Here is a 12,292-nt window from a genome sequence, read left to right as displayed (position 1 = left end):
TTAAATCAGGAAAATGAGGTAACTATATAAACAGAAGAAACTAATCCCACCTTAATTTAAATGGCTGGCATAGTCTGGATTAGGAATATTATGCCTCTTCTTGTGTGTCTTGGAAAACTGACATAATCACCACTTCTCTACTGCAGGGGAAAGGCTTGGACTCACTGCCTACAGAAGGATCAAGATGATTTTGTGGTTAAGGCACTATACTGGGTTCAGGAGATCTGTATTCAATTCTCAGCTGTGCCAAAACTTCCTGCAGACTATAGGGAAGTTGTTTAAACTCTGTCTCAGTCACTCACCTGCAAAATGGGAGGGCTGTATGAAGATAACTTGGTTAGTGTGTGCAAGGTGCTAAAATACTAGACAGGTGATACAGAAGTATCCAGATAAAGACAAGTCCATAATTCAAAGAGTATTTCTCTCTAGAAAAGCAAAATTGCCAGCCTTCCAATAGGGTTCTTCTTTCAATATTATTAAACTGGCTTGTGGAACTATTTCTGATTTAGCACAGGGAAAAATGAAAGAATTGATTAAGAAGTGAGGCTCTATTTTATCATGCAGGGCAGCAACAATTTATCCGTTACTAGACATTGGTTCCTAAAAGATTAGATTGCATGGCTGCAGGCTAGCAGCATGTACAGAACCTACTCAACATGAATTCTTGTTGAGTTTGAATTTTTGTTGGGGTGAACTACAAGACTCCCTGAGCATCTCCTTAAAAAGGGGCAGTACAGCAAAATTAGTATTCATACAAGTTCAGTCTCTGCAGCAAGAACTTTTATAACTGCTCTTTTAGATAACTTCAAACTTCAAGCAGCCTCAGATAACAAAGGGACAATTGTGTCATAGTCTGAAAATAAGAGCTAAGCAACTTAAACGGCTGCCAGAAGCTTCTAGGGATCTGTATTCTGAATTACAAATGGGGGAATTGTCTACTATAGGGGGAAGTTTTGGCCTGACTACATTTCACATTAAAACCAGGTAAAGGAAATAAAGGTACATGTCTTTTCTGCACCTTCCTTGCACTTCAAACTCAGATACTTCTGCTACATGTTACATGGTGGCAGCTGCATTGCTATACAGCAGGATTCTCCTTACCTTTGAGTTTCTGGAGTTCATCCCTCAAGTCGGGACCAGCATGCATAAAGATGCTCTCAGATACCGGATTCTTATCTGTGAGAGATTCATTGCTGGTGTTTACTATGGCTGTGCAGTTCAGTAATGCTACGTTTCCTTTCCTGAGGAAACAAAGCCATTGAGTGCAGGTTAGATACATGAGTTTGGCACCACCGAAGTTCTTCTGGACTGCTAAGGGGTTACTATTGCCTTGTTTCATGATACACTGTACTCCTCTCTCTCACCCTGCTTGAGAGATATGTTCCACAAACAGAAGTATAGTTTAGAAGAAATTAAAGCTGGTAAAACACGGCATCCTCACAATGAAATCTTAAACAATGAAAAGTCAAGTTTCCAGGTAATTTCTTAATCATACCCTAATGCCCATGCACTACATATCCACAGACTCAGAATCTTCACAGTGAACTTCACTCTACCTCCAACTAGTATGGAAACAGACTACATGCAACCCATAATTCTCCCTCACAGTACAACCGTAACTGCAAATTCACGCTTCCCCAATAAACAACACATTGTTCACTTAAGCAGTGAACTGTAAAGAAATTCCATGTTAAACTTTGAGAGAAATTAATGTGTTGTGTGTAGCATGTTTGTTCATCACGTGGAAGCAGAAATAAGTTCCTTGCAATGATGTAGAGTCTGTGACTGGAAATGTGCAGTGTAGGCATTAGGGTAAAGTTTAGAGAGTCTCATAACTTGGGATTTTCTTGTTTTTGAGGATACAGAGAGGATATATTACACGCACTTAATTTTACTTAATATTTTGCTTATGGAATTTCCTGGATTTTTAATATAGCAATGAGGGTCTTATCGGTGGTATGATAACAGAGCAAGGATTCATCCCTGACTTTCCCTATGGCAAATGGGAATATGGAGGGAACAATGATATTTGAGGTGGGCAAAGGGTAATATTTGTGAGGCCCAGTGGGTCTGTCTCTAGTCTCCCTGATGCCAATATATTACCCCTGTTCCTGGAGCCTGTCAAACGCTGCATCTGATCCAGTGGACCAGCCTTGGCTCCTCAGAGCAAAGGAGCCTCTTTTGAAACTGTAGAGCTCTGATTTTAAAGAAAGCCTTCTAATCATGAACAGGCTGTTACTAATACAGTGCTGTCTCTTAGTCTTCACCCAGTCAGTTTAAGTGCATCTATCTTACCATTAAAAAAAACCTCTGGGCAACTGTGAAACTGACAGGAATCTGGTCACTTGCACTCTGATGCTTCAATGGAAAGCTGTAAGTAGGATCAGAGACAGGAACTGAAGGAAGAAACTGAGGCTTAGAAGGAGAAGGATAGAGCAACAGTGCCCCTACCCACCCATGTTTGCAACAGCTAGGAGGATCTGGGGTGAACAGGCAGAGATAAAGCCAGAGAGAATGATCCTTCTTCTGTGCAGCAACCAGAAGGGGTTGGAGAAAGGGCTGATCTTCAAATTTACCAGACACCTATGATCTGGAGGTTCACGTGAACGAGACACCCGAGCAAAGCCAAGAAATCCCAACCCCCCTTCTTAGCAGCTGGGAAAAGGGGGGGCGGGTGGCTCTTCTCTTTATTCCTGGTCCTCAGGGTGCCCCTACTTTTCATACTTGTCTTCTGCTGATAGGTGTAGTCCTCTGGAAATTAGGTGTTGATAAGTGTGAGTGGGTGGGCGAGGGAGAGGAGATGACATAGATGGGGTAAGTTAGCACAGAGACACCATTGAGATAGACAAATTTTGGAAGAAGAATATGGAGACAGAATACAACAAAGAAAGCATATGGAGGCAGAGAGACAGAGAAGAAGAAAAAATGACACACACTGAGGACAGTACAGGAAAGGATACCCCATTATTCTACGATAGGAATGCAGAGAAGAAAGCGAGACAAAAAGGAGAAAAAATCCATACCATGTGAAGAGCTTTATTTTGTGATGATTACCATTTTTCAGGCACTTTGTCATCACTGCATTCATTACTGTGGCATCTAAGAAGTCAGAGCAAGTTTGAACTTACCACAATATTATTTTTGCATTGATGTCTTGCCTGTATGGGAAAGGTGATCTAACATCAAGTTGGGGTTTTTCAACTTGAGTTTTGTGGGAGTCCAGTTGGTCTGCCTCACAGTAGTCATTCCAGGCTGGCAGAGAATCAATATCCACAAATTGGGAAGGAGCACCTAAGGGATCCATGGAATGGAAACAGCAACTCCTCTTTCCACTACCTCTTCAGCACTCCAATGCTCACTGGAGTCTTTCTGGTGCTTCAGAGGAGAAAAAATAGGATCATAGACCTGGATTTTCACTGAGAATAATTCTGGAAGAGTTAGACTTTTCATAAAGGAAAGCTGAAGAATAATTAAAGCATTTGCAGGTAGCAATGTAGTTAAGATTCACAGGCTATTTCATTCCTAACCTATCCTCTGTATGGTTTCATTTTTTGATCTTTAAATGTTTGTGCTTGGTCTCAGTACAAAGGTGAATTGTTTTGGAAAGTCTGAGCTAAGATAATTATTCTGTTTTTGAATTATCCAATGGTGAAAAAAACCCTCATTTTCTTCGCTATAAAATGTTCCAATTGGCTTGTGAACTTGAATCTTATAAAATGCTGAATCTATACATTCCACATTTTGCAGATTTGTAGTTCAGCCTAAGAAAGAAAAATCAAATTTGAAGAAAAAGTGATTCAGTGTTTTAAGTAAAAAAGGTACAAAAATACACACTTATGTATACATAACAGGATAGATTTTTCTTTTCTGACTACCTTAACACTTAAACATCCAATCCTGCATCCTCCACTGCAAATAAAGTGCTCTTGAAGTCATTTAGAGTTAAGGGTGCTTAGCTCCTCTTAGGATCAGGCCCTTAGTGCTTTAGTAACATTTAAACACTTTAAAAACAAAAACAGTCAAATTTGCTTGCTCTCTAATTTGCAAAAATCAATAGTGGCTAGTGGACTGTCAGTCACTAATACAAATTGAAGTCTATTTCTCTCATGCCCCCTCCAAAGACTTGGGAAGTTCAGCACTTAAGCTACTGTTCAGTTAATTTTTAATTTTGAGTTAATTTAACTGGCAACAACTTTGAAAATCTCTTATTTCCCATGTAGTAAAAAAGATGATGCATTTTCCCAGTCCTGCTCTGAATCAGCCTGGACATTCTGTAAAGCCACAAAAATTGATAGAATGACTTGCAGGTTAGCAGTGCTCCTAGATTCATCGCTGACACTAATTTCTTATACAGTAGCATTTTCAAATGATGCTTTCTATCATCTCTGATTGAGTAGACAAATCTGCCTCATCCTGGCAGATGATGATCTTGCCTCCATTATGCACATCTTTTTTTCAACTCCTGTCTGGACTACAGTAATGCAATATACTGGACACAAACCCCTCAGGAAACTCCAAATAGTACAGAAAACTACAGCACATCTCCTCAATAACCTGCGCCACTGCAAACACAAGCAGAATATGAAGATCAAGGTCTTGTTCCTTAACTTCAAGTAAATTAGTCGGGGAGGAATTCTGCACAACAGCGCATGCACAAAATTTATGTTCCTCACAGATTTCTTTGCTTCCCCATCAGAAAGTCATTTTTCTGCAGGGAAGCAAAGAGAAGCCACAAGAGTGGTCATGTGACCCACCCCAAGCAGCGTTTCAGGTGCCCAGGGCAGCCGGCAAAGAGGTAAATCATTGTGAGGTGGGGACGGACCGGGGAAGACCCAACTGATGGCTCCTACCCTGCACTGGACTCAGATGCTAGTCCTGACTGGGCTGGGGAGGATGGGACTTCTTCTTCCCTTGCATGGCATCCAGGGCCATGTCAGACCCACCCCAACATTTCTTCCCCAGCTGCAGGAACCTCTGAAAACTCCTCTCCATCCCGGTTCCTGCACCCATCACTCCTTAGCTGCAGAGGGAGGGATCACTGTACAGGGAGCTGCTCTCCCATCAGCCCAACTTCTGTGCATCCAGACCCCCTCATACTAAACCCTCCTGCTGAACCGCACCCGCCCCGACAAGCCCCACTCCCACTACTCCTGGAGCACTCCAACAAACCACCCACTCGTGGATTTCCCCCTACTGAGCCCCAGCCAACTGCACCTGGATCCCCACCCCACTGAGCCCCACTCCCCCAGCATCTGGACCCCTTCAATGAGCTTCCCACACCCAGAACCCCCTGCCAAGCTCTATTGCCCACACACCCTAGAGCCCCCTGCTGAGCCCCAATTATCTTCACTTGGACCTCCCTGCGAAGTGCCACTACTGTTACACCCAGAACCCCACAGCAAGCCCCTGTGCATCAAGATTCCCCCTGCCCCCAGATCCCCCACGGAGCTGCCTGCACCCCCAATGCCCCAAACAGAACCCTCTCAACCCACACCTGGAGCCCCTCACACCAAGCCCCTCCACATTTGGATCCTGCCTTACTGAGCCTGCCTGCCCAGACCTGGTGCACCTGGCACAGACAGGCAGGGCCCTGGGGTGTTTCTGGGACAGGTCTATTCCTTGCGCTGTGTCAGGGTTGGCTGCAGCTTCACCGCTGAATTTGCATCCCAGGTGGGAGGGGAGCTGCACAGTGATCTTCCATCTCTATGCAGCCAGTGGCCTGTGCTCCCCAATGCCATGCTGGAGCCTCCACATTTATTTGACAAATAAAATTTGCAGAATTTTAAAATACAGTAAGCAGAATTTTTAATTTTTGGTGGAGGATGCCTTCAGGAGTAAGTATTTAAAGGCCTGAGCTGAGCATACCTAAAGCTATGGGATGAAGGCCACATTTCCCAATTCTGCTCCTCAGACACAATGAGCTCTACACAGTAAGGGTAAAGCCGATTGCGTAGAACACAATTTCTAGCTCCAGACTGTGGAATGAACTGACAAAGGAACTAAGGCTCATCCCAAAACATCACCTTCTTCGGCTCCAAGTACACGGGTGCACTTCTTTGACCTTGTCTTCTCTAACAGACAAACAGCAGCATGTGCACTAAAATAAAAACCCTAAAGCAAACCCAAACCAAAACATCAGAGCAACTGGCACCACAGCAGCTACTGGCATGTTGAAACTGAGAGACTGAAACAGGAATCAGTGAGGAAAAACTGTTCAGAACCTGTGAGAAAATAAGTAGTACTATACTGTGTGGCAGTCTGCCACTGAATTAAGACAGACACTTGGGATGAAACCTCAAATACACTGAAGCCATTAGATACTTGTATCCATTTCTGACTGAGATTCAAAGTTTGTTCTTTTTGCACAAGTATACTTGTGTCACTGAAGCACGTGGTACATACCACACGAGCAGAAAGATTAGTAAAAACCGTAAGGAATGCAGAAAAAAGGCAACAGAAACACTTACTGGGAAGAGGGGCATATCTGAAAGGAAAAATTGAGAGTTGAAAATACACAGTTTGGCAAAATAATAAATATTGGGGTGGCAGGTACGATAACAGTCTAACAGTGTGACCAGTACGAAGCAAGGTGACAGGTGAGGTATAAACAGAAAAACTTTGGTTAAAAGAGTTAGACTGAATCATGGGAAACATTAGTCACGGTCATTTCTCTCTTAGAAGAGTCTCCCAAGAGAAGCAAGTGAAGTTAATAACTGAGAAGGTCTCCTGGCCTGAGAGCCCATCTTTTAGTTTCTGTCCGTGCAGCATCACACCTGTGCCTCTAGGGGGCACGTAACACAACAACACGCATCTTCACCTTTCCCTAGGTGCCTTACACAACGGGACAGCGACTCGGGACTGGAGAACACGGGCCGTGCCCCAGGCCCAGTCCCCCGGCAGGAATCCCCCCCCCCCCCACCGGGCGCAGACCGCGGACCTGGGCAAGTTCCTACGCAAACGCTCGAAGCTAGACCCCCCGCCCTCACCGTGGCGGCCGGGACACGCGCCCCGCAACCCAACGGTTACAGGCCGCGCGCCTTGCAGCGGGGGGCGGGGCCCCTCAGCACAGAACACACACAGCGACCACACCCTGCCTAGCAACGCCCGCCCCAGGAGCTCCCCCTTAGCAACAGACCCCAGCACCACCCCGGGCCCAACCGCTCGCGCCCGCCCTCGCCGCGGTCCGCCCCTCACTCACTGGCCGGCCCCGCTCCCCCCATCTGGCGAGAGGGTCCCGGTGGTAAGAGTCGACTCAGCAGCATCACCCAGGAAGTGGGCACTGAGCCTGACCCACGCGCCTTCCGCTTCCGGATCAAAGCCGACCAATCCCGCACAGAACAGCCGGGATGACGCCAGATCTTACGTCACTTCCGGCGGAACTCTGGACGGCTTCCCCAGCCTGGCCACTTCCTGTTGTGCGGAAGGAGAGACGGTGTCTGCGCGCGAGTGACCTGCGGAGCCACGTGGGGGCGGTGAGCGCGGGGCCGGTGCGTGGCGGATGCGGGGCGGGGATTGGGTGTTGCAGCGCACGCGGCGCGGCAGCGCCTCCTCCGCCCGCTCGTCCACTCCCCTGCGGGGTCGGCGCCGTCGGTCCCTGATCCCAGCGGAGCTGCCGCACCCCGGGCTAGAAGCGGCTCCCGTCATGTGCCGCGTTTCCAGTTTGGTTCAATAACCCTCAGCTCTCGCACTGTGCACATTGCTCCAGCGCCCCTGCTCATCGCTGCCCCGGCGCCGGGCCCAGTATTACCGGGAAGGAGAAATCGGGCAGCAGTGCTGGTGAAGGGGGAAAGGGAACACACAGTACATGTGCCCGTGCAGTGCGATAAGGCGGAGGGGAAAAGCGCAGGTAGTGTGGAGCTGTGTGTGTAGAGGAGAGAGCTCGGGTAAGGCCTCATCTAGAATATTGCGTTCGGTTCTAGGTTAGGCGTATATGGAAAGATTAAAAACAAAATATGTATAGCAATGGCGTGATGACAAAGGAGCATGATCATTCCCTGTAAATACTTGTAGGGTGGAAGGTATAATTTAGGCTGGTCCAAAGTGGGAATAATTAAGAGTAATGGGGGTAATTGTGCAAAGAAAAATGTAGACTGAAATAATGGAAAAACTTAGTGCAATCTGGCACACTGTGGGGTAGTCTCCCAAGGGAAGTGTTGAGAACCCTGTCGCTTTTAATGTTTCTCCACCCCAGTTTAAATAATACTAAAAAAAGTTCTGTAGAGGAAAAGTGGACTTGATATACAGCAGGTCTTTTCTGGCCCTAATTTCTCTTTACACATGAAATTTTTCTCAGTGATTTCTGTCTTTTCTTTATGTCCAGGTCAGCTACCACCTGGGTCTGGAAATTGCACCATGGGTCTCACCAAGCAATATCTGCGCTACACAGCTAGTGCATTGTTTGGAGTGATTGCCAGCCAGAAAGGCAACATCATCTATGTGACCCTGCGGGGCGAAAAGGGCCGCTATGTGGCAGTGCCAGCTTGTGAGCATGTCTTCATCTGGGACACCCGGAAAGGCGAGAAGGTGATGAGCTGTTTTCCCCCACTGTGAACCACAATGGGGTGACACTGCTTTGTTGTACTCCAGTGAGACTAGAAAAGTGTAGCTGCATGAGTTATCTTTGCTGGGAGCTCCCCTTCCAAAGAGATCAAATAAGCTTAGAAATGGTGGCTTCTAATATCCCAGAATGCTCAAAGTGCAGCCAGTGGCCATCAGCTCCTTTAGAGTTCTGTAGTCTTGGCTGGGGGGCACACTCACTGGCATTGAGATACTATGATGGTGGGGTCATAAGAAGTGGCAGACATAGACAACAGTGGAAAGGAAATTTGAGGTTTCCAGTGTGCAGTGTAGCCAGGCAACTCAGATCAAGACTGAGTCTGGAACTTATAGTGACCATGGGCTGCATTTCAAATAAGATGAGTGCATCTTCAGTCTCCTTGCTTTTGTGCAAGCTACCTGCTGACATAACCTTTAGGTTATTACTGTGTCTACACGACAGCTGGGATCGACACTCTGAGATCGATCCACTGGTGGTTGATTTAGTGGGTCTAGTGAAGACCCACTAAATCAACAGCAGATCACTCTCCTGTCGACCCCTGTACTCTACCCCTGATGAGAAGAGTAAGGTAAGTCGACAGGAGACTTTCTCCCGTCAACCGCCCCAGAGTGTAGAACCAGCGGTAACTTATCCTAAGGTACGTCGAGTTGCGTAGCGTAGGCCGATTTACTATGGTGATGTAGACATAGCCTAAGTTTGGTTGCTTCTGTCAGAAGTACATGATACACGTACCCTGTGTGGGGACCTTTACTACGCAAAACTTAACTGATCCTGATTCTTTCCTTTGATCTTAAATAATTTATTTGGGTGGAAAGGTATATGAGTGTCAGTTTCATTGAGCCATTCTTCCTTGTTACTCCTAGAGTTGAGTATGAGATTTGAAGTTCTACTGTTGACAATGCAGAGCAGTACAAAAGGACATGAAGATTACTGTTTCAAATGACATATTAGACCCAGAGCTACACTAACACAGTGTTTTAGGGGTCTTTTGGAATTCTGAACTCATGTACACCCTGTGGCAAAAAATAATTATGTTATATGCCTCAGAGGAGCTAAAATGGAAAGGAATTGTCCTGTGAAGAAATTTGGGGTGCCCCTTTTACTAGCAAGCAAGAGGATTAACCTTCTAGCTGTTAGACTTCTGGGTTCTAGTCCTCGTTGCACCCTGATTTGCTGTTTGGCCTGGTGATGTCAAGTGCCTCATCCTCCCCCACCTCAGTTTCCCCCTTTTAAAATCTGCAATAATGATATTCCTTCATTTCAGTAGCGGATTGTGAGGAATGAGTTTCTAAAGTAGTGGGGGTCCTCGGAAGGCCTGATAGACAAACAAAGTATTCTCTTCCTTCTGTTCTCTATGGGTGTGTCTAGCTCTTGACACGTCACAAACACCTTGTCTTCTGAAAATTACAGGTTCTCATCCTTCAGGGTCTCAAGCAGGAGGTCACTTCTCTCTGCCCATCCCCAGATGGGTTGCACTTGGCCGTTGGGTATGAGGATGGATCGATCCGTGTCTTCAGCCTCCTGAGTGGTGAAGGGAATGTCACTTTCAATGGACATAAGGCTTCAGTTACGACTCTGCAGTATGATCAGCTGGGAGGCAGACTGGTGTCTGGCTCAAAGGTGAGAACCGGTAGGAGAAGCCAAGTCTGGAGGTCAGTTCTTTCATAATTAGGGAGGACTAGCTCCTCTGTGGAGATAACTGTAGTTATGTCTACAGGTCAAGTGGCCTGGCTAGGAAGGAGTGGATGGTGCACTGGAATAGCACTGGAGGAGTGTTAGTGAGAGGATCTGGGTCAGATTCACAGCTGAGTTGCATCACAGATCTTTATGGAAGGGCTAAAGATTGCAATAGGAAGGGGTGCTGTAGATCAGGACTAAAGTGCATTAGTGGACCTGTGCATGGGGGAGAATAGGGCTGGAATGGTGGGGGTGCTACAGAGTGGGCATAAAGTACATCAGCAGATCTGTTCATTGAGAGCCAAGGAGCCTAGCAGGGGACCTGCAGGGCAGGACTGAGGGACATTGGCAGAGCTGTGTGTGGAGCCCAGGACTAGAATAGCAGGGTGGCTGCAGACAGGGCAGAACTATTGAAGACAGGGGGTTTGCTAGGTCTGAAACAGCAGGGGGTGCTTCAGGCCAATACTAAGGTGCACTTGTAGAGCTGCATGTGTGTATGCGGGGAGAACGACTCCTGGCTTTATTAGCCCTTCAGTGTGTACTAAAACTCAGATTTGGGGGAAAACAGTCTGCCTGCCGAAGGTAGTGTATTGGGTCTGATGGCAGAAGATTCTGCTGATGTCCATCCTTTGTGATGTACCTTTCCTTTCAGGACACAGACGTCATTGTGTGGGATGTCATCAATGAAAGTGGGTTGTACCGGCTGAGGGGGCACAAGGATGCTGTCACGCAGGCGCTCTTCTTGAGAGAGAAGAATCTTCTGGTTACCAGGTACACTGCCTGCTGAGCTTGCTGAATTGAGGATTCAAGGCTTTACTCATCTATCGTGTCATGTCAAAATCTGTTAACTTAATACAAAGAAATGAAGCGTTAGATTTCATAAATGGTGCTCTTTGCAGGATGAACACATTCTTAATAAGCTTTTCTAAAAAAGCCTTATCATAACACAATAATCTTAACTGTGAGCCAGAGACTTTTTTAAATACATTAGTTATCTTGATATCTAAATGTTTTATAAGGAATACCATTAAGTGGGGAATATCAGCTAATGAGACACTGTCTATTTAAAAATAATTATTCTTTGAATAGTTTTTAAATCTACTGTTAAATATGGTACCTGTGTCATAGCTTTCCTACTCATATCTGAACCTTAGAGTTCAGAAAATAAGATGCTAGCATGAAACCTCCAAGCTTAATTACCAGCTTAGATCTGATAGCGCTGCCACCAGCCAGATTCCAGTGTCTGGCGCACTCTGGTCTCCCCAAAACCTTCCCTGGGGGACCCCAAGACTCAGATGCCCTGAGTCTACAACAAAGGGAAATAACCCCCTCCCCTTGTCTCCTCTTAATTTCCTCCCAGGCTTCCCCTCCCTAGATGGCCCTGGACGATCACCCTGTTTCAAGTCCTTGAAATGCAAACACAGAGAGATCAAGTTTCTTTCACCCTCAGTCAGAGTCCCTGCAAAGGTAAGCTTTGCAACTCTGACACAAAGAGATTTTCCCTTCCCCCCTGTTTCCTTCCTCCCCACCAATTCCCTGGTGAGTTATAACTAGGAAAAAATCCAACAGGTCTTAAAAAGAAAGCTTTATATAAAAAGAAAGAAAAAGACATAAAAATGATCTCTGTATCAAGTTGACAATATACAGGGTATTTGGCTTAAAGAAAAATGAATAAACAGCCTTATCCAAAAAGAAATACAATTTAAAACATTCCAGCAAACTACACACATGTAAATACAAAAACAATATAAAAACCTATTGTCTTCTACCTTTGTACTTACACTTGGAAACAGAAGATTAGAAAGCTTGGAGAGAGACAGTTCACTCTCAGAGCCGAGAGCAACAGAGAGAGAAAGACACACACCCAGAAGTTCCCTCCCTTGAGATTTGAAAAATCTTGTTTCCTGATTGGTCCTCTGGTCAGGTGTTTGGTTACCCCTTTGCAGGTGAAATAGACATTAACCCTTAGCTATCTGTTTATGACAACCTGAGATTACTATAATAGAGGATACGTCTATACTGCGTCCCATCATGGCTGGACAGATGTGCTAGCTCTGC

The 12,292-nt window shown here is 45.8% G+C and overlaps 2 protein-coding genes across 6 annotated transcripts in view; one reads left to right on the top strand and one right to left on the bottom strand.

Annotated features, from left to right (window-relative positions):
• GDAP2 (ganglioside induced differentiation associated protein 2) overlaps window positions 1-7,320 on the bottom strand; it is a 51,580-nt gene extending 44,260 nt beyond the window's left edge. Inside the window, exons 1-3 of one of the 3 annotated variants that reach the window (XM_032773627.2) lie at window positions 7,199-7,320; window positions 3,129-3,375; window positions 1,102-1,241 (exon numbers count right to left, since the gene is read on the bottom strand). In XM_032773627.2, coding sequence (XP_032629518.1) covers window positions 1,102-1,241; window positions 3,129-3,304 — 316 coding nt within the window. In that variant the 5' untranslated portion in view covers window positions 3,305-3,375; window positions 7,199-7,320. The remainder of the gene's footprint in view (window positions 1-1,101; window positions 1,242-3,128; window positions 3,376-7,198) is intronic. The other 2 variants (XM_032773629.1, XM_032773628.2) reach the window with 2 other exon arrangements.
• A 61-nt stretch (window positions 7,321-7,381) lies between these two features.
• Window positions 7,382-12,292, top strand: part of WDR3 (WD repeat domain 3) — a 40,707-nt gene continuing 35,796 nt past the window's right edge. For 2 of the 3 annotated variants that reach the window (XM_075071746.1, XM_032773625.2), the window contains exons 1-4: window positions 7,382-7,472; window positions 8,321-8,523; window positions 9,968-10,177; window positions 10,887-11,005. In XM_075071746.1, coding sequence (XP_074927847.1) covers window positions 8,353-8,523; window positions 9,968-10,177; window positions 10,887-11,005 — 500 coding nt within the window. In that variant the 5' untranslated portion in view covers window positions 7,382-7,472; window positions 8,321-8,352. Of the gene's footprint in view, window positions 7,473-7,821; window positions 7,847-8,320; window positions 8,524-9,967; window positions 10,178-10,886; window positions 11,006-12,292 lie in introns of those variants that run through there. The other variant, XM_032773626.2, reaches the window with a different exon arrangement.

This window comes from Chelonoidis abingdonii, chromosome 1 (genome assembly GCF_003597395.2).
Source record: "Chelonoidis abingdonii isolate Lonesome George chromosome 1, CheloAbing_2.0, whole genome shotgun sequence".
NCBI lineage: Eukaryota > Metazoa > Chordata > Testudines > Testudinidae > Chelonoidis > Chelonoidis abingdonii.
The sequence above is the reverse complement of the archived record's forward strand: the minus strand, read 5'-3'. Positions and strand labels throughout refer to the sequence as shown.